Source organism: Geotrypetes seraphini, chromosome 4 (genome assembly GCF_902459505.1).
Source record: "Geotrypetes seraphini chromosome 4, aGeoSer1.1, whole genome shotgun sequence".
Lineage (NCBI taxonomy): Eukaryota > Metazoa > Chordata > Amphibia > Gymnophiona > Dermophiidae > Geotrypetes > Geotrypetes seraphini.
The window spans coordinates 125,170,109-125,192,550 of record NC_047087.1 but is presented as its reverse complement, the minus strand read 5'-3'; the positions used below and the strand labels follow the sequence as shown (position 1 = coordinate 125,192,550).

Sequence of the window (22,442 nt, the reverse complement as noted above, 5' to 3'; positions counted from 1 at the left end):
TTGTGATATCATCATCTCATCAAGGTATTCTCTGATCAATATAAAAAGGTCCAGCCATTAGGATATTGGGAGGTATGCATATTAGCATCCCTACAACTAACCAAATTCATCAGTCAGTCTAAAAGGAACTTGCTTTCTATTCTGTTGTTATCAAATGTATATAGCTTTCTTTTCAACACACGCAGGATTGGTAACTAGATAGGCTGCCCATATAAATTAGCAAAAATTGTTCATAAATATTTTTGTGTGACTTTAGTTTGCATCTGTCCTCCTGAAGTGAAATGTTATTGGCTGATATTTTCCAAGGGGGAACCTACCCCTTTCATCTACTCCTTTCAATGGAGAAGCAGCTCTCAGATCCATCCTGTAATGCCCCAAAACAGTTGGGTTTCAGTAAAAAAACAAAAAAACCCTCAGAAAACAAAACCCTTAGACTGTCTGAAATGTTTCTTAGGAGTTAGAAATCTTGAATACTCTGTATTTTGTCTGTGTATTTTAATTATGTTTAATATTAATTCATTTGAAGGTGCATTTGAACTTAGTTGTTTATCTTAGGGGGCCGGCCAGTGTAATAGGCAGTGTTTTTGAACTATGTGCTGAGCTTCAATGCTATTTCCTAAAGCACACATGGCGGGACTCCTTCTCACCCCTCTGGACCAGCAACGGCAGCTAGCTTTAGTTTAGCTTTAGCCGCGGTTTCATCAAGCAACTGCGGGGCTTTTGCTAGGCTGGCCCACTTTGATGATGCGAGGCAGGCCGGCCTAGCAAAAACCCAGAGGCTGCCTGATGAAACCGCAGCTAAAGCTAAACTAAAGCTAGCAGATGCAGGACACAGGGGAACAGGGAAGGAAGAAGGGGTACTGCTGGACAGGGGGGAGGTAAAAGGAAAGGAGAACATGGACAGGGCCAAGGTAAAAGGAGGAGAGAAGGGGTATTGCTGGACAGGGGGAGCAGGTTAGAGGTACTGCTGGACATGGGGGAGCAGGGAAGGGGTACTACTGGTCAGGGGGGAGGTAAAAGTAAGAGAGAAGAGGTGCTGCTGGACTTGGAGGTAAAAGGAAGGGAGAAGAGGTGCTGCCGGACCTTGCAGAAAGGAAGGAAAGGTGCTACACACTGGAGGTGAGGGTGAGATGGTGCATGGGGAGAGAGAATGTTGGGTTGGGGGGTGGGAAAGAGAGATGCCACTGAGGGAAGAGGCAATGACAGAGAGAGAAAGCGTGCAGGAGGCAGAAAGTGTTGGACGTGGAGAGGGTGAGATGGATGGGGAGGGCAGAAATGAAGGAAGGAGAAATATTACACTGGGGAAGGGGGAGAGGGCAGAGAGTGAAAAGTTGGACTCATGGAGGGAGAGATAGATGTTGGTGGGGGGAGGGAAGGAGGACCAAAGGAGAAGCATGCATGAGGCCCTGGAAACATAGTTAAAAGCACAGAAAAATAAAGTCACCAGACAACAAAGGTAGGGAAAATAATTTTATTTTTCATATAGTGATTGAAATGTGTCAGTTTTGAGAAAGGAAAAATGTTAAACTTTAACTGTGAGGGCCGCAGAAAAAATAAGGTACTTGGAGGGCTGCAGAAAAAAATAGTTAATGTCTTATTAAAGAAATGACGATTTTGCATGAGGTAAAAACTCTTATTCTAGCACCCGTTAATGTAATGGGCTTAAAGACTAGTACTAATATAACAGGTGAGCTATGTTCCGGAGTAGCTTAGGTGTGAACACTTAATAGAGTGTGTGTAAGTTCAGGTGCCTAAGTTCAGACATACATGTGTAACTGATAGTACTTAACCCTAAATATTTAACATTAAGGAACTTAAAGAATATACTTCTAAGGTTAAAAAATAACATTAAATTCAATTGTAGCAGCTTATAATTTTTATGGTGGAAGGTGCACGGGGAGAGTCCCTGCCCAGCCCATCCTGCCCCATCCAGATGTCCTAGATTTGCAAACCAAAAATCTGTTAACTTTTACTCTTATCACAAGCTAAGTTAATTTTTCTGTTAGGTTTTCTTGTGTACATGTTTTTGCATCCAGCTTTAATGGCTAATGTCTTCAATACAATTTGAATTTAAATAAATAGTTTCTATGCATTTCTTTGCATGCAGTTTTCTTGTGCACTAAACTCCCCTGGGCATAGAGTGGTCATCTTGGCACAAAGGAATGTAAGTAGAGAATGACACGGGGGACAAAGTTTGACCCTGTCCTGTGAGCTCTGTCCCCATCCCCGCCCTGACCGTATGAGCTTTGGCCCTGTCCCCATCCCTATGAGCTTTGTCCGTAAACTCTGTGTCCTTCCCCACAAACTCTGTCTGATCCCATTCACACAAGCCTCAAATAGTTATGATTTTATATTGAAATCATACTACAGTATAAAAAGAAACAATTTAAACAAGTCATTTTATAAATCAGAAATAATACAGAGCAAGGATCAACAAAACCTCTGTCTCCCTTCCCCTCCAATATCTAGAAAACTGAGCAAGTCAAATTATTACAGAATGCTACATAGAAAAATCATGCTAAAAGAGCACCTTGGTCACACACATACAGCTCAAATGCCAAATCCATAATAGCTGACCAAAAATGATAAAGTAAACCAAAATCCCAAGAAGCCACACTTTGCATGTAGTAATAAAAAAAATAGAAAGATCATTTCCTCATATATTGTTCAAATAGTACTAGGGAAGTGCAATTAGGGCAACTGCCCCTGGCCAGAGAGAGGCCTAAGCCTGCTGGAAGTTGAAGAAGGCACAGCCTGGTAGTGGGCTTTGTGGGTCCCCAGTTATCTCTAACACCAGCTCTGGCAGGATACACATTTCAAACCTGATAATTTCTATTTATAAAATAGAAAATAAAATTAATTTTCTATCTTTTATTATCATTTTATTTTTCAAATCATGTTGGTCTCAGGCTCTGGTTTGTTTTCTTCAGTCTTCTCTTATCTCACTCACCAGGATTTCCTGACCATTTGACATTTCTTCTTTCTCCATGCTCACCATCCGTCTTCCATTTCTGTGTATGTATTTTCCCCTTTTCTGTGTCTCTTATACTTCACTTTCTAGTATTTTCCCTGTGCCCATCACCCTGCCTTCATCATCATTACCACTCTATGTCCCTATCCTCTCCCCCTGTGTCCAGTATCATTCCTCTTATGTCCCCCTAAGTCCAGCATCTCCCTTCTGCATTCCTATTCTCTCCCATGTATACCCATTTCCTCTCTTAGTCCATATACCCTCCCATGTCTCGCATTGCCCCTCTGTGTCTGTATACCACCCCTATGCAGCATCCCCCTTTGTGTCCCTGTCCCTATGCTCCCATCTATGCCCATGATCTCCCCTTTTTTTGTATATCTCCCTGTGTCCAGCTTCTCTCCTCTTACTCTCTTACACCAATATGTCTCTTACCCTCTCTCTTCCCCCTCCCTCCAATATGTTCAGTATTTCACTCCCTCTCCCTTCATCTTCATGGTTCAGCATCTCTCTTTCCCTTCCCTTTTCCTTCCTGCAGGTCTAGCACCTCTCTACCTTCCCTTCCATCTCCCTCCCAAGGGTCCAGTACCTCTCTACCTTCCCTCCTGCTCTCCTCCCATGAGTCCAACAGCTATTTCCCTTCCCTCCAGCTCCCAGGCGCAGGTCTAACACCTCTCCCTTCCCTCTAGCACCAGACCCCCCACCCCTCCATGGGTCCAGTACTCTCCCTTCCCCCCAGTCCCCAGACTAGATCTTGCAACTCTTTCTCTCTTCAGCTCCAACCAGCACCCCCTTTCCCTTGGGTACAGCAGCCCAAGCAACACCCTTTCGTGGGTCCAGCAGCCCCCCCCCCTTTTTGGGTCCAACAATCTTCCTTTCGCAAATCCAGTAGCCCCTGCAAACTCTCCCCAGTGGCTGAAAAAAAAAAACCCAATCCCTGCAACTCAATACCCACAGGTTGGCCCCTCTATGCCTCCCTCCCCACCTCTCCTCATGCCCAATGTTCTTCAGTACATTTTAGGAGCTTCAGCAACAGAAGAAAAACTTCACAGGCCTACTCTGAGGACTTCTTTCGACCAGGTTCCTCCTTCTGATGTAACTTCTGGTTTTTGCAAACTGGAAGTTACATCGGAAGGAAGGACTTGGTTGAAGGAAGGCTTCAGTGCAGACCAGTGAAGCTTTTTCTTCCGTCATTGAAGCGCCTAAAATGTACTGAAGAGCACAGGGCAGAAGGGGGAGTGGGAGGGAAACAGAGGAGCCGACCTGCAGGAATCACATTTTTTTTACCATGGGAACAGGATGGTAAAAAGCTTTGTTCCCACACCCATGTTAAACTTTCTAGTTCTTCGTTTACCATGGTTTACCGCTAGTCCTTGTCCCTGTGTCATTCTTTAAATGTAAGCAGAGCTTGTACTATACTTTGAACTAAGCCTTCAGTGCTTTATTACATTGGCTCTTATCTAGTTGTTGAATGTTCCTTTTCTTAAATTTGAGTTTGTCAGTTTTGAACTGCTCCTGATGTCTGATCCTACTATGATGGGGAATTTAGTTTTCATAATGATTTCTTTAGCAGCTGTATAGTAACTCATTGCATACATTTTCTGGTATTTATCTTCTGTTCTTGAGCTAAATTTATACCTGTCTGTATCCTTTGCCTCTTTTCTATCAGAGTTAAGAGCGCCTGGTTTAAGTTTAATCCGCAGGCGTCTGCAGCAGCTGAGGCTTAAGAGAGTGGAACAACAACGAAGGTCAGAAATAGAGGAGGGTTCACCAGAACAGCCTGCTGTTGCTCAGGCTCCTACTAGGGCCCCTTCACAGGACCCTCTCACTTCAGGTTGATTTGCAAAAAAGTTTTAAGCAGCTGGTAGCATTTTAGTTTTTGTATGGCTGATATTTTGCTTCAATGCTTTCTCTCATCTGCACTGGCTGCTTTGCTCTGTCTTGCGTGTGGCATTAAATATCTGTGACTCAAATTTAATCCAAAAATATTAAAAACAATATTATTTAAAAAACAGATTTTAGATATTTAAAGTAAAAAAAAACTTATATTTTTATTTAATTTGTTCTTTTTATTGCTTTTCTGAAGTATAATGAGGCCCTGATTCTCTAAAGTGCATCCCGATTTTAGGCGTCCTACAGCTGTCTAATCAGCCAATCGGGATGCACGTTTTTTTAAAAAAAATGCTCCCCAGGCAAGCCTGAAGGCACCTCCGGGAGCCTAGGGAGACCCGCAAGATGCCTAAGCTCGTCTAAGGGCCTTAGGCGGGCTTAGGCTGAACCTAGGCGGCCCTACGCGTCTCCCTAGTAGAGGAGAAGCTTAAAATGTAGGCCAGCAAAATGCTGGCCTACATTGTAAGTAGACGCGGCCGCTATACTTATCGCGGCAAGGGATCTCTCTGCCGCTATAAGTATAGCGGGCCGCGGCCCCCTGACCAGGAGGGTGCCCAAACCCTCTGCCCGAAGACGCACCCCCCCCCCCCGACACTACCGACCGTCCCCCCCGACATTACCGATCCCCCCCCCGACAATATCGATAGCTGGCAGGAGGGTGCCCAATCCCTCCTGCCCGAAGACGCACACACACCCCCGGCGCTAACCCCCCCCAAACCTCCACTCCACCAAACCTGTTCTTAGAAGGGTCTTGCACGTCTTGAGCCGGCAGGCACGCCTCGTCGAAATGAAGCAAGACATGCAAGACCCTTCTAAGAACAGGTTTGGTGGAGTGGAGGTTTGGGGGGGGGGTTAGCGCCGGGGGGGTGCGTCTTCGGGCAGGAGGGATTGGTCACCTTCCTGCCAGCTATCGATATTGTCGGGGGGGAGGGGGGATCGGTAATGTCGGGGGGGGGCGGTCGGTAGTGTCGGGGGGGTGCGTCTCCGGGCAGAGGGTTTGGGCACCCTCCTGGTCAGGGGGCCGCGGCCCGCTATACTTATAGCGGCAGAGAGATCCCTTGCCGCGATAAGTGTAGCGGGCTGTTTCTAATCTAACCCGTTTCTCTAACCCGCGTCTGTAACATGGACGCCGGTTACAGAATCGGAGTTTAGTTTAGGCCGATTCTGAATAGGACGCCTCTCCCGGGCGTCCTATTCAGAATCAGGGCCTAGGTGTCTTGCGGGCCTCGCCTTCAATATAGGCGGCCTGCCTGGGGAGCATTTTTTTAAAAAAACGTGCATCCCGATTGGCTGATTAGACAGCTGTAGGACGCCTACAGCTGCCTAAAATCGGGACGCACTTTTAGAGAATCAGGCCCTGAGTGTTTAAGTTGTTGGAAGCTTGTATTTGCTTAGTTATTTCCAGCCCTTGACATGTAAATGAGGGGGTCTTTTACTAAGGCACGCTAGCTAATTCAGCTTGCGCTAAATATTAGCCTGAGGTTGTGGGTTCGAATCCCGTACTGCTCCTTGTGACCCTGGGCAAGTCACTTAATCCCCATTGCCCCATGTACATTAGTTAAAGTGAGAGCCCGCCGGGTCAGTTAGGGAAAAATGCTTGAGTACCTGAATAATTTGTTATCGAATATAAATTATAAATAAATAAAAAATGCTAACATGTCCATAGAATATAATGGGCGCGTTAGCCTTTAACGCGCGCTAAATCGGCTAGCGCGCCTTAGTAAAAGACCCCCTAAGTTTGGAGGTTTCTTTTTCAAGAACACCATAGAAATTCTGTACTAGTATATGTAGGAAGTAATTTTATAACCATATGCGTAAAGCATGTTTTAACACATGGAAAATGGCTGTTATAAACTTACATGGGTATACATGAGAAAAGTAGGTGCACCACAAGATTGCTTGTACTTTTATCTGATCGGCATATTTTGGGTGGAGTTACGATGCATGTATGTAATTTCTAAAATACATGTATTCACACATAAAGTACAAATTTATACCTTCAGTGCTGGCATAAATTTGTGCAAGACAATTTGTATACTACTGGAGTCATTGTAGGAACCTATTTTATAAAGATATTGTCTTCTGTTTGTTGCTTTTATAAAATAGGCCTAGTTATACCATACTAGAGTAATCAGGAAGAATGCATATTTTTTTTTTTTCTAAAAAAAAAGGAACATTTGTGATACTTTGAAATTTTGCAACTGTGTACATCCATGTTCTGATAAAGAACTTTGGCCTAAAATATGATCGTATTGACTATTTTATGGACTTGTATGTGTTATATCTTATTTTCAAGAAACAATGATTACCAGATAAGTTCTATTTATTTATACTTCTTTGAAAAGGTCTTTTGCAGAAAATAATGCTAGTGGATAAATGACTAAAGACTGTTTTAAATATACATTTACAGAAAAATTGGGCCTTATGATTATAACAAGATTAAAACAGTAATGAGATGCTGTGTCAGCACCAAGTGATATTGCTGTGTTTGTTGGGCATGGCTTACTGCTTTTTATATGATGGTCCACATCATACTAAAATAAGATGAAAAAATATTCATGAGAATTAGTCTACCATATTTTGAATAGTACAAATTTATTTTGAATTCTGATATAGCTGCGGTGTTTTAGAGGTTTTTGTGGCCTTTATAAAATAGATGCCTTTTGGGTATGTTACATAAGCATCCTGTTATGAAGTTACCCCCTAAAGCACAAGTATAGTGTAATAAAGAAAGATAGGAAATTCTTTATGAAAGAGGGTTCCTAAATTTCATTCTGAAACAAACAGAATCATGGGATTAATTTGGGAGACATAAGTAGGTTAAAAATGTGATAAGTTGACATCTTGAAAACTTCATCAACATTGTAATGATTTATTACTTTTTGATTCATTCTACTGTTAAGTAATTGACTAACCATGTTGGATGCTTGAGCTGGAGTGGATATTTTTTCTGTGGTAAAGTTTAAGCTATGGTCCTTCCCAAGCCATTGAGAGATATATTGGGACTAATTTATATAAATGTAACTGCTGTATTTCCCCAAGAAGATTTCTGTTTAACCCGAAGCAACTTTGTATTGGAGTATTCATTGGTTGCTTTGGTTTTTCCGAGGATAAACAGGATATAGAGTCCTCACATATAACTGGTGTTCTCTAGCACTTTCCAGAGCTTATGAGATAGTGCTACCATGCATATATGCCTGGTCCAACTGCCACTGACATGTGGGACTCCTTCAGACTTTTATTTACTGCACAGCTAAACTGGTATGATTTGTGTCACAATTACTTCAACCATTTTTTTTTTGTTTGGTAGCTCTCCTTTGTGTAAGTTCTGTCATTGTTGTGCAGGTGCTTTTTTTGTTCTAGTATCACTCTAGTTAGGATTTTCTGGCATTTTCTGTTTCCAATTTTTTTTCAGGTCATTTTGATACCATTCTCCTAGGCTTTGGGCTTTTGTTTGGGAATATTTTTCCACATCATGTTTGATTTTACTGCGGCTATTTTTCCAGATGACATATAAGACGAGCCTCAGTTTCTTGAAATGGTGTTCCCATAGCAGCAGTACTATATCAATTATGGGTATACATAACTTGAGAAAATCAAAATAATAATAATAATAATACAACGGAGAAAAATAAACCTCAATTGTGAGAGGTTGGGACTACAAAAGTGCCCAGCCCTCAACACATCATCACGGGTTTATAAAAAAACTCCGTATACAGATAAATAAGTGAGATTTTCATTCATTCACAGTCACATTTTTTTCCAAGAACTTTTTTATATATAAAGACCACTATAAATGTCTAATTCAAACTGTTCTGTGTATTGATTTTCTACACAGTCTATGTGATGTCAGCTGTTCTTCTTTACGTAGCCTGAATGAGTCCCTGTTAATAACTATACTAAACAATACGTATTGAACACACATTTACTGATTATTACGATTGTATCCCAGAAATTTGCTAGTTGTATACATAACTTGAGCCTGTGGTGATTGAACCCTGACCATGATCCCTTTACTTGTTCTCTATGTTCCCAGATGTCAAAGAGAAGGATTAATGATAGATGAATATATTTTTTTACATTGATAAACCCTGCCATTAGTTTTGGCACTGGAAGTGTCAGTCTCAATGGACACTGGAGCTGCATTGAACTCTGGGGGATTCATCGACATCAAGAGTGTTTTCATCACCGACTCTCAGCATTGATAGAGGATACTGGGCATTTAATTCCCTTCCAAAGAAGAAAGATTCATCCTCTTACTTGTCAGTACCAATTCTCTTGTAGAGGTAGAGGTGCCTCAACATGAACCCTTGTCAAAGCACAACCGAGAGCATTAAGATACCAAGGTCTCCAGTGTTTTTGAAACATGCTGTATATGAGCTCCACTCTACCATTGGAGATGATATAACAGCTTTAGGGGTTCAAGAACCTGGTTCTGATAATACCCCAGGTGACTCGGGTGGATGCGGCCAATCCTACTATGATACCCGTGCCTTTATTGATGGCAGCCTTTGAAGAGCAACTCATGAAGAAGTTTGAAGAGAGGATGCAGCACTTCTTCCCAATTCTTCCCTCAATATGATATTGTGGCTTTGATATTGATGTCAAGATGAGAGGCGATTCAGCTGATCATTGAGATTCACAGACTATCTGAAGGAGAAATCTGAATGCCAAGATCTCAGAGGGGCTTGAAATCGATGTCAGCCCTACCGATAGTGTGTTCTTGTGAATCAGAGGAAGAAGCATCACTGGCGCAGCAAAATCTTTGATGTCTTACTGTCACTGGCCCAAGTCTGACCCAATGGTTATTAGCATGTGGCAGATAGAAAATCAGACTTCTCCAACACTGAAGTACTTTTATGAATCTAATTCAAAGCACTCTCTTGGGGATCTGAAGAAGAATCTGATGCCCTCTCAGAGGAGGGGGTCACCAGGCATCCATTCAGATCACTCCCTTACTCTCAAAAGGTGTAAATCCCCACCTGAATAGGGAACAGGGTGGTAAAAGGCTTCAATTTTGTCAGGGAGAGGATCATACCATTTCATTTAAGTTAGAGATGGAGGAAGAACCCAGTGAAGAAACATTGGGTTATTCCTCAATCCAGCCAAAGAGGCTACGACAGTGATAGTTCACAGAATCCTGAAGGATGTTCATATGAGAATGTTGGAAACTGCCTTCTCTGATGCTCATATAAGAAGGTTGTCTGTGTATTGACCCCCTAATAAGTCTCTCTCTCTTCCTTCCTCACTGACGTTGACTCCTGGCTCTCCTCCTTTCTTGAACTCTCATCTCCTTCCCTCATCCTTGGTGACTTCAACATTCATGCTGATGACTCCTCTGACTCCTACATTTCCAGGTTTCTCACCCTAACATCCTCATGCAATCTCCAGCTATGCTTCACCACCCTTACACACCAAGATGACCGTTGCCGTGACCTTGTTTTCTCCTTCAATTGCTCTATCACCAATTTCTGAAGTTGAGGAAATCTTGTTTAGTGTTTAGCTCTCACCCACCAACCCACCCCTAACCTGTTCTCTGATTTAAGGTTCCTTGAGCCAATTAGAAGGCTAAAAAAATAAATAGCTAACATGAGCTCTTAAGAAATAGTCTAAGAAATCTGTGGAAAGTAACCTACCAATTACAACATTACAAAATCAGTGTTCTCCCTAGGGCCTTTTAGCCAGGCGCTCCACAAGGCTAATTTAGATGACCACCTGGCTGTCATCTCAATCGCGAATCCTGCTGCTGCCGCCGCTGCTCAACATTTTTTTTTTTTTAACTCTCATCGGCTTAGAGATTTCCTGGGCTGACTCGGCACAGCCTGACTCCTGCCTGACTTTTTTTTTAACGCCAGCAAGCGACTTGAACTCATGCTCTGGGTCTCTAACGTGTGCGTGCTGGCTTCCCTTCTTTTCCCTCCAAAACTGGAAGTTATGTCCTGGGGAGGGGGAGGGAGAGAGAAGAGACGGGAAGCCAGCATGCACACGTTAGAGCCCCGGAGCATGAATTCACTATAGGCTAAGGGGAGAGACAGATCAGCGATGGAGGGAAGCTTACAACTTGCTGCTTGTACTTGCTTTGGGCCTTCCTCGCTGCCGGGTCCTGCCTACTTTCTGTTTCCGTGAAGACAGGACCCAGCAATGAGGAAGGCCCAAAGCAAGCAAGAGCAGCAAGTTATAAGCTTCCCTCCATCGCTGACCTATGGAAGATAGGTCAGCGATGGAGGGAAGCTTACAACTTGTCTTAGTCTGTAGCGACTTTGCCGACGGATGTGTGAGATGGGTGGGATGAGAAGAGAAATGCTGCTGCTGTGCCCAATTGGGGGGAGGGGAAGAGAAATGCTGCTGCTGCTGCACCCTATGCAGATGACATCCAGCTTCTGTACCCATTAAATATAGCTGATTCCAACGAGATAATAAATATAAACAATAAGTTAAAACAAATAAGTCAATGGCATAAAGATAACATGTTGGCCCTCAATGCAACTAAATCTTCAGTAATGTTTTTTCCATGGAAAAATGATCTTACATTTTCATCGCAAATACTCCTAGATAACTTTCCACTCCAAAAGGTAACAACAACGAAAATATTAGGAGTCATACTAGATCAGGAACTTTCTTTTCATGATCAGATTAGTTCAGTAGTTAAACTGTTTCTATAAGTTACATCTTTATCTAAAGTTTTAAAACCAGAAGCTCTTAACACTCTTATTCATTCTTTGGTCATTTCTCGGCTAGATTATTGCAACACATTGTATCATGGTATAACCCAGAAAGAAATAAGAAGACTACAAATTATACAAAATACATCAATAAAAATTATTATTAACTCAAAAAAATACAATCATGTCACACCTCTTCTACAAAAAGCACACTGGTTACCAATCTCACATAGAATAATTTATAAAATTGCACTGGTAACCTTTAAAATCCAACAAACCAACGCACCAGTATTTCTGGATTGATTCCTGATACCGTATTCTCCAGCTAGGATATTTAGATCAACAGAACATCATTTGCTGACTATCCCTTCTTTAAAAGTAATAGGTACTAGAAGATCTACCATTTTTTTGTTTATAGCACCCCAGCTTTGGACCAATTTACTTACGTCAGGGGTGTCCAATGTCAGTCCTCGAGGGCCGCAATTGTGTAAGGGGCCATGGGGATGGATCACTTCCTTGTATGCTGGTGGGAGATCTGTGGACTCTCACTTTGGGGGAGTGGGCTGGGGGGGGTAGCGGGAGATGTGGGGATAAGATGGCAGGGGTTGGGGTTGCATTGCCATTCTTCTCATTAGATTATGGAGGGATTCCGGTTGGTCTCTTATAATATCAGGAGTCTAAATTCCCCCAATAAGAGACGAGCTTTCTACAGGGAGCTGCTTCGCTTGCGGGCTGATGTATGTTTCGTCCAGGAGACACATCTACTCCAGTCCCATGAATCTCTAGTTAGGGATTCTAGGTTTCCTCAGGCCTTTTGGGCTTCCAGAGTAGGCACTTCTAAGAGGGGTGGGGTGGGTATTCTTGTTCGTAGGGGGATTCGTTGTGAAGTGCAGAGAGTGGTGCGGGATCCTCAGGGTAGATATATAATGTTGGAGGCTTTGATTGAGGGGGTCTTGTACTCCCTGGTTAATGTTTATGCTCCCTATGAGGGTCAGGGGGTCTTCTTTCGAGAGTTAGTGCCTAGAATTCTCAGGTTTAAGGGGGGTGCCCTGGTTTTAGGTGGGGATTTTAATCTTACAGTAACCCCTCATTTGGATAACTCAGGGAGGGCGGATCAGTATGGGAGGCGGGATCATAAACTGTTGAGGGAGGCCTTAGCTACTCTGAATGTGGTGGATTGTTGGCGGTGGCTCCATCCATCGGTTAGAGATTATACTTATTTTTCGGGTATCCATTCCTCTTATTCTAGAATTGATTATGTTTTTGTGGAGCGGGGACTGCTTCGGAGGGTGGAATCAGCGGGGATTGAGTCCCTAACATGGTCGGATCATGCCCCAGTTTGGTTGCGGTTCCTGGGAGAGGGTGGTGGCTCGGGACGCAAATTCTGGCGTTTTAATGATAGTCTCCTGGATGATTCGGAGGTGGGAGCGCAGATTGAAGGGTGGATACAGGACTATTTAGATGTGAATGTAGAATGTGGCGCTTCGTTGGAAGCGGTTTGGGAGGGGTTAAAGGCTACCCTTAGGGGCAGAGTGATAGCCCTGGCCTCGGCCCGGCAACGTAAACAACGGGAAGAGGCGGCGGCTTTGCTGATTTTGATTGGTCGGTTGGAGGGCTTGCACAAGCGTAGCCCTTGGGATGTTGCATTACGGGAATGCTTGTTTCAAGCACGCCGGGATCTTCAGGCTTTAGACCTGGAGCGTTTACACCACAATTTACAGCTTCTCAAACAGCGTTATTTTGAATTTTCTAATAAAGCTAGTCGACTGGTTGCCCATCGTCTGAAAGTGAGGCAGACGCGCAATCAGATTCTCTCGCTACGTGCAGCCTCTGGTGAGTTGTTGCGGAAAGAGGATGCTATTCGGGCCCGTTTTGTGGAGTATTACTCCCATCTCTATGCACCGGAAACTTCTGGGTCCTTACCAGACCTAGACGCTTATTTGGCTTCAGCGGAGTTGCCCCGGATTGCGCCTGATGATGTGGCACGGTTGGACCATCCTCTCACGTTGGTTGAGGCTCGTGGAGCGCTGCGTTTTATGCCCCTTGGTAAGTCGCCAGGGTTGGATGGTTTTACTGTTAGATATTATAAACGCTTTCAGGATCTTTTGCTGCCTCCTTTGTTGCGTTTTCTTAACTCCTTGCAAGAGAATAGTGCCCTCCCCTACTTTATGAGATTAGCGGGTGTGACGGTGTTGGCCAAGGAGGGGAAGGATCCCCTGCAGTGTGCTTCTTATAGGCCGATCTCGTTGTTGGGGGTTGACACTAAGCTTTTTACGCGGATCTTGGCTGACAGATTGATGAGTTGGATTCCTCGGCTGATCCATCCGGATCAGTCGGGTTTTGTAACGGGTAGACAGGTGGGCAACAATACTCGTCGGGTTTACAATTTGTTTGAAAGGGCAAGGGGGGGAGTGAGGGAAACGGTGTTTCTGTCGGTCGACGCTGAGAAGGCGTTCGATAGAGTCTCCTGGCCTTTCTTGTTCAGGGTTTTGGAATCTGTAGGTTTGGGTCCGCCGCGCAGGCGGGATTGGATCCAGATCCTTTATACTTGCCCTATTGGATGTATAAAGGTAAATGGGGGCTACTCGGAGACTTTTTCGCTCGCAAGGGGAACGCGTCAGGGGTGTCCTCTTTCACCTCTTCTCTTCGCCTTGACGATAGAACCCCTGGCGCAGAGGGTGCGGCTGAATCGGGATATCAAGGGGGTTACGGTGCCGGGTGGGGATTATAAGTTAGCTTTGTTTGCGGATGATCTCTTGTTTACGGTGGAGGACCCTGAGGGTTCCCTGCATGCTATCTTACGGGAGTTGGATGCTTATGGTAAGGTGTCGGGATTTCGTGTCAATGTTGGAAAATCTGAGCTCCTTAACGTTAACTTGTCTGATGATCGAGTGGCTTACCTCCGAGACCGGTTTTCGTTCCGGTGGGTTCAGCATTCTCTCCGTTACCTCGGGGTTTATTTCGGACCTCCGGGAGTGGATCTCTATGATCTTAATTTCCCCCGCTCTTTCGACGCATTCGTCAGGATTTGCTTAGTTGGAAAGATCAGTATTTCTCTTGGTTGGGTAGGGTGGCAGTTGTGAAAATGATGATTTTGCCTCGTCTTTTGTTTTTATTTCAAGTACTGCCGCTCTGGGTGGGTAGGAACACGTTGGAGGGAGTTCAACGGCATATCTCTCACTTTATTTGGGCTGGAAGGAGACCTCGGGTAAGTAGGACGGTCTTATGTATGGGTAGGGGTGACGGCGGGTTGGGGGTTCCCAATGTGGTAAAATACTATCAGGCTGCTCAGCTGCGCGCCCTTTTAGAGTGGCAGACGCAGACGCTTAAACTGTGGGTGGAGATAGAGCAAAGTTTAAGTGGTGGGGTGCCTTTGTTACATCGGCCTTGGTTACCTGGCAGGGTGCGGCTGGAGGGTGGCTTGTCCTCAGTGGGAACTTCTTTGAGGGTTTGGAATCAGACCCGGGGTAGTTTATTGCTGGGTAGGCGCCATTCCTGGTATACCCCGTTAAGATATAATCCAGATTTTCTACCGGGAAGGGGTGGTGGAGTATTTGCTGATTGGAAAACTAGGGGCTTAGTGTGTGTGGGTCAATTGTGGGATCCGGTTTTGGGCCGTATTCGACCCTTTACAGAGCTTCGGGGCAGGTTTGGCTTTGGGGTCAGAGATTTGTTTCCTTACCTGCAAGTGGTTCATTATATCAGGGCCTCGGGTCTTTTGAGGGATCTGAGGGGGGGTAAGACTCCCTTTGAGCTTTTGTTAGGACCGGTGCTCAGGAAGGGAGCTCTCTCTGCTATATATAGATGCCTCAATTGTCGGGGGACCCCACATTCCTACATGAGGGCATGGGCTGGTGATTGGGGCTCTGATATATCCTGGGACACCTGGGGGGATATCTGGTCAGAGATTTCTTTGGCGGGTATAGCGGCCTTGTTGATCGAAAATGGATACAAGGTTCTCTTTCGTTGGTATTATACCCCTCAGGTGGTGGCTCGTTGGCAGGGAGGTGCAAGTGCTCTTTGTTGGAGGGGCTGTGGGGAGGTGGGTACCTATTTCCATATGTGGTGGCAGTGTGGGCGGGTGTCTGGGTTCTGGATTGGGATTTTTTCTCGGGTGTCTCGGATCCTGGATATCCCCATTCCGGTGGATTGGCGAAATGCCTTGTTGTTCTGGCATCAATTGGATTTAGCTTGGGGTGATTCTATGTTTTGTAAGTTGGCTTTCACTGCTGCTAGATTAGCTATTGCTTCCCTTTGGAACCAGGTGCTCCCTCCCACGTGGGCCATGGTGGTGCATCGCTTGCTTACTTGGCAACTTCTTTACCACTTAACAGCCCTACGCCATGGTAAACTCCATGGCTATGCTCATATTTGGCGCAGATTTCGGGCTTCTGTGGGGATCAGTGGCAGGGGTGGATTGGGGCACTGAGTTGACCATGGGGCTGGACTAGGATGGCGGAGACTAGGGGGAATCTTTATTTATATCCCTATTCCATTTTTTGGGTTTTTTTCAGGTTTTGGATGCTTCTCGACCTAATTGGGTGTTGTGGGAATTGTGTTTTGTCCCTGGGGGGTGGGTGGGGGGGAGAATTTGACTGCGTTTTGGTGGGTTTTGTAGTTTGTTATTGTTAGATTGGGGGGATTACATTTGTATTTGTTCTTGACTACACTTTGGGTGTTATTTGGAGTGTGGTTGCTTGCACTTTTTTTCTTGCTGCTGTATTCTATATGTTTATGTTATGTTTGAGGTGTATCTCAATAAAAGCTGTTATTTAAAAAAAATATAACACAAAACAGGCAAACAAAACAAAAACTAAATAAAACAAAGCATAAAAGAACAATAAATAACATCAGAGAGAAAGTTAAAGAAAGGAAAAAAGGTCTAATAATGCAATTTACAGGTTAAAAGCATCTGAACTGATCCCTTCAATTTACAGGTTAAAAGCAACAGAACTGATCCCTTCCCCCTCCCCACTCTCCCCCACCCACTCTGGTACAGAAATAATATCTAAGGATATCAACACCAAGTGTTGCACCAATGTTCAAATGAATGCCATAGTTTCTCAAATCTACCCCATTTATGATGTTTCAGTACAGTTAACTTATACAGTTATTGCCAATCCTTCAACTTATGTACCAGCATGTCACACTCCGGCAGGGTCTGCAAATGCCAAAATTGTGCCACTACTACCCATGCAGCAGTCAAAAGTAATTTGGAAAAAGCACCTCTCCCTCCTCCCACGCAGAGTCATAAAGATGAAGAAAAGTCAGTTCTACAGAGGGAGGGATGGCAGAACCCAACACATCAGAGAGCAACTGAAAAGTCCAATAATTGCGAAGGTGGACACAGCTCCACCACATGTGAAAGTAGATCCAAGGCTCCCCACATCCCCTCCAACACTTATTCCCAACCCACTATTCATTTTTGCCAAGAGTACCGGGGTAAGATACTAGTGAAAGAGAACCTTATAACCATTTTCCAAGATATGAGTGGTTAAATCCAGAGAGGCCGTGTATCTCCATGTCAGCTCACGCTCCCCAAATCTGTCTCCCAGGCCACCATGTACTTTAAAGGAGTGTCCCCACATACCTGAAGGTACTGATAGATATGGGATATCACTCTCTTTGGAACAGTCGGTCCCAATATCAAATGCACCAGCCGGTGAGCCTCCTCCAAGGCTTGTCGCTTGCAATAAGAAGACATAGAAATAAGGTGCCCCCCGAAGAGTTGCCTTAAGTCCTTCCCAAACCGCACCAGGCGACACTTCCCCATCCATATTAAAATGGATATATTCTTCAATAAGGGACTGAACCTGAGCAGCCAACCGCAGATCATCCAAAAGACTCTCATTTAGGCATCAATACTTCTGCCCCTGGTTGTCCAACGAGTCCACTAACTGTAACCATACCGGGGCATGATCAGGCCACGTGATTGGCTCAATATGAGCTCTAGTGACAGCCTGCAATAAACCCTTATCAATCCAAACATAATCAATCCTGAAATGTGATTGATGGACCAAAGAGTGGTATGTATAATCCCGATATATCAGATGGAGCCATCTCCAACCATCTGCCACATTTAAAGTAATTCAGAAATCCTTAAGCAGTCTCCAATCATGGGCAGCATAAAGGACTCCTCCCCTAGTATTGTCCAACCGTGGGCACACTGTTAAATTAAAATCCCCCCTATTATAAGGGAACACTCCTTAAAAGATAAGATCCTAGGAAGTAGAGCGCAAAAGAATTACCCCTGACCCTCATTAGGTGCATAAATGCATACCAGAGTAAACAGTTTGCCATTCAAGGATACCACTAACCCCTGAGGGTCCTGTAAGATCTTACAGACCTCAACATGAAGGTGCTTAACAAATAATATACCCACCCCTCTCTTATGGGGCGATCCCACCCTGGAGGCCCAGAACGCCAAGGGGAATCTAGAATCCCTCAGTAACCCTTCATGCGCCCACTTCAGATGGGTTTCCTGCATCATACAGACCGAAGCCTGCAACCTTGTCAGTTCCCTGAAAAAGGCCCGGCATTTATGGGGAGAATTAAGGCCCCAGACATTATAAGAAAATATCTTAGTACCCACCATCACGTAACAGGGCCTCCTAAATATAGTATCCACCCCAACCAGAGCAGGTATCCCCTATCCCTCCCCCTAACCCCCCCCACTCTCCCTTCCGTCCACCCCACCCCAATATGTTGCTTGCATGTTTGACAATTATTCATGGATTAGAAATATCTCTGAAATCTCAGAACACAATGATGCCTTAATTAACTTTTTGCATCCACAAAGCTCTGCTCAATCCTTTTATTGGCCCATTAAAAAGGATACTGTGTGGATTTCAGAGGAACATATTGTACTGCTATTATTCTTAGGGTAATGCTATATCCCACTTTCCCTTCCCCTCACCAGCTCTCTGACTGGGAAAATTAATAGCATACACAGATGACTGAAAGCATAATATAGGTTTATTCATACAATTTTATAATAATGAAATCATGCAGTAAGGAATCAATAATTTGTTACCATATATTGCATCATCACTCCGGTATCGGGGGACCAGCGCATTCATCTCATATCAGCATCACACGGCTCTTCAGCAGTGGAGAAGTCCCGATTCCACTGAGTTCTGCCTGTCTTTTTATGCTCAAACTATGGTCAGGATCCGGTTTGTGTTCACTCAAACATGAGCATGTCACAAACAAGTTAGGCACTTTTTTGATCAAATTATTATGGTCAGGATCCGGTTTGTGTTCGCTCAAACATGAGCATATCACAAACCAGTTAGGCACTTTTTTGCTCAAATTATTATGGTCAGGATCCGGTTTATGCATATCCTGCTTTTCCCCCTTTCTCGATTGAGTCATCCATATCCTGTTTTGACTAAATCTGGCTCGCCAGGTGCAAGTTATCTTTCTGAACTCTAGTTCCCCTTTTAAAAAAAGAAAGTTGTTATTTGGTATTAGGATCCCCTTTTAGTAGAAGATGGTTTCTTAAACAGCCATTGTTACTAAAAACAACTCTCAGACTCCAGGTATGTCCCATCCGTATCACACATATTTTTATGGTTTTTAAAGCTTTAATGCCAACTTCAACAAGGTGGCCATACAGCTATTTATGAATTGTGTTGTCCAATACTGGCAACAAATTCAAGGCATTGTACTCAGGCTAGCTGCATAATGAGTAGCATTTTAAGTGATTGTGAAGCATGATTTGTCTTTGAAATAGTTACACTTATCCAAACCATACTGTTTTCTGATCACATTAATTTTTTGTCCTAATAAAAATTTACAATTAGAGTGACACAAATTTCCAATTCAAAATTTATCTCATTATTTTGTGCCTGTCTACATCTCCCACATATTTTAACATTAAATGCAGGTTGAAACCTTGGTGTACTTTCAGGCCTATATTAAGCTATTAGGAATAGTGGTTAAAAAAAATGTGGCTTGGTGAGTTTTGTAGCCAAAACATTGCTCTTTCAGATGATGCATGATAGAAAGAAATTGGAGGATGTACAGCTAAAAATATGCATAAAAGCTTTTTCATCAATCTTAATAAAGAAAAGCGTGATGTGCCTAAAAGTTTACTGGGGCAATATCTGGCCGTAATCTCTTCCAGTTCCTAAAATCTGAGCCCTATTGTGCTTTCTGTTCAGGAGCTATATTGTGAAAATATTTACTTGTGCATTTCACGACAAGCTTTTTCATCAACTTTGTGGTCCCCCAGTGATAAACCAAAGCATGCACCAGTGATCTGAGTGGTATATTTGGATTCAGCACAAACAGTTGTACTAGAAATATGACTCAGCTCGTTCAAGCAACTATCCAAATTTGGCATTTTCGCACTATCTTCCATGGAATGAAATAATGAGGCCCCTAATTTTGGAATAAGTTGAGATCCAGCTCTAAGATTGGTACTTAATTTAGGTGTAAGGGTTTACACCTGGGATTAGTGGTATAGATGACTGCACCTAAAGTTAGACCCAGTTCCTGGAGCCAATTGCTATTTTTTGGTGCTGATTTTTTTTAGGCTGATTTTTTTTAGGCACAATCTATAGAATTTTGTCCAGTGTTTCTGCTATTGTTCATTAACACTGGTGCTTGCTAGCAGTGATTATTTCAAATGACAGTATAGAGCTCTTTCCCTCTCACACAGTTGACAGATACAAAGTGTTGAACAGCAGTTTTATAACAGTTGATGCACCTTTGGGCGCACAATCAAAGCCAATTACAACAAAAGCTTCATTATCCAGCATTCAAATATCATGAATGTTGCAAGCATATCGTTTTTTGCTTATTGTTTGTTTTGTTTTGACATGCCTGCGTGGGCAAGATAGGGAACATGCATATTACACAGGCTTTTTAAGATCCTTCAGCACCACACAAAACTTGGATTAAGGAAGATCATAGAAACTGTTGCTTAGAACATTAAAACAGAAAGGGAGAATATGGAAGAAGAATACAAGGTGGTAGGGAGATGAAAAATATATGGGAGATGGAGAGAAAGAGCACTGGGGAAGGGAAAAACTCTCAGATAACCAACATACCGGTATTTCATTATTCTACACAGTTTATTTATCAAGCATGTCATATATTGAGGCTTTTAGAACCTCCTGTATCATAAAAGTAGCTTAGTAAAGAGCTGATAAAACCAATGGTTAACTTTCAGTTAAATTTATTTTCTGTTAAAATGTATGCAACAGAAGGGACTGGTTTCTGTAGCAGGGTTTAAATTGATAATGCTGCCAGTGACTTCTCTGTAAAACTTGTAAAAGAACAAGTGGTCTGTTGCACTAAGATTGTCCTGTATGACAGCATAACTGATAGGTTCATTGTGGAGCTCTGGATTTTTAAAGTGTGTTTAAACAGAAACTATTTTTATACCGGTTGTTACAAGACACTATGGGAAGTTATCTTATATCTATAGTGTCAGGTTGTTGAGATTATGTGATATGCACATTTCACAGTACTAAATATTGAAGGATAGTGTATGTGAGACAGTACATGATTAAATAGGTCTCACCTCTATTGGGGCGGGATAGCAAATATTGCCGGCATAAGAAATTATTGAAAATGGCTCTAGTAGCTTCATATAACACTTGGCCTGTTCTCCATGATAATCCCTTAAATTGCCAGAATACTAAATGTTTGAGTGCATGCACATTTGCATTTGGATGCAATTAGAACATTTAATTGGCTGCTTTGGAAGGATTTCAAAATGCTTTGCTTTGCCCACCTACACACCCTTTATTTTTTTTTAAAAAATTATTATGGCATTGCTTCTGCTTACATTTAAGTTAAAATCTCATTTTTGTTTCAGATTCTCCTTCCTCTGGGGTAAACAGTCAGCTTGGATCCATGTCACTTGATGAACAGCAGGGTGCGTGTCACAAATATGCCCATCCATAGCTTTATTTCGGTACCTAAGTTAGAATTTTCTTTAGTTTGACATTTCATGCCAATTAACAATTTTTGTTCATCATAGTTATTTTATATGCAGCACTCCTGAAACTCCATTCACTCTGCTAGCTCCTTGAGTGTAGCAGTATTTCTGACAAGCACAATTTAGACATGTGATGGATGCTGCGCTCAGGATCCAGTGAAGTGTAGAGGGTTACATGGTGCAGTGGTATCCCCTACTGGTAGGAAATTTCATTGTAGGGTTAGTTGCAGAGGAAACGTAATTAATTAATACATACATACCTTATATTTATATCTGCCCATCCAGCTTGGTTTCAAAGCAACTCACAAAATAATAAATACATAAAATACAATAAAGAAAAACATATCGCATACAAACAGTAAACATAAAACAAATAAAACACAGTATCAAACTTTATCCCATCCTCTATTAATCAAAAAAACAGGCCAAATAATCAGACCTCACAGTGCTTATAAAATAACCAGAAAAGACTCATAACCTTCCTCAATTACTGTGGGATTGAGTTCCACAGATCAGTATCAGCATATGAAAAAAGCTCTTCTCCGCATATCTGTCTGCTGAATATCTTTGACAAAGTAACCAACAGCAAGTCTTTTGATAAGTGAAAAGATTGCACCAGCTGATTGCGCCAGGATGTATCACAGATAATTGGGAGAATTAGTAAACAATATGCAGAAAACAATTTGAAAAAATACTGGTAACCAATGAAAGCTACTCATTTTTTAGAGTAATGAGATTGTTAACCTGATAAACCAGCCACACTCTTGGCAGCTGTATTTTGAATAGGTTGTAGGTGAGAAAGCTGTCAGTTACAGAGGTAGAGATGGGGACTGCATGCACTTAAAAAGAATGTTTGATATAATTGCTGTACTGAGTATGGTTCACAGCATACAGTAATTCCCTCTAAAGATTGAGTTGCCATGAACAAACGTTTTTGTCACGTACAAGTTTTTGGTTATATTTTCCTGTG

At 43.0% G+C, this 22,442-nt stretch overlaps 1 protein-coding gene across 6 annotated transcripts in view; it reads left to right on the top strand.

The window, feature by feature from the left end:
- The window catches only part of DCAF6 (DDB1 and CUL4 associated factor 6), a 357,580-nt gene that overhangs the window by 207,561 nt on the left and 127,577 nt on the right, over positions 1-22,442 (top strand). For 3 of the 6 annotated variants that reach the window (XM_033941039.1, XM_033941041.1, XM_033941040.1), the window contains exons 11-12: positions 4,638-4,802; positions 21,350-21,409. The exons of 1 other annotated variant lie outside the window; for it this stretch is intronic. In XM_033941039.1, the coding sequence (XP_033796930.1) occupies positions 4,638-4,802; positions 21,350-21,409 (225 nt within the window). The remainder of the gene's footprint in view (positions 1-4,637; positions 4,803-21,349; positions 21,410-22,442) is intronic. 2 more of the 6 variants (XM_033941044.1, XM_033941042.1) reach the window with 1 other exon arrangement.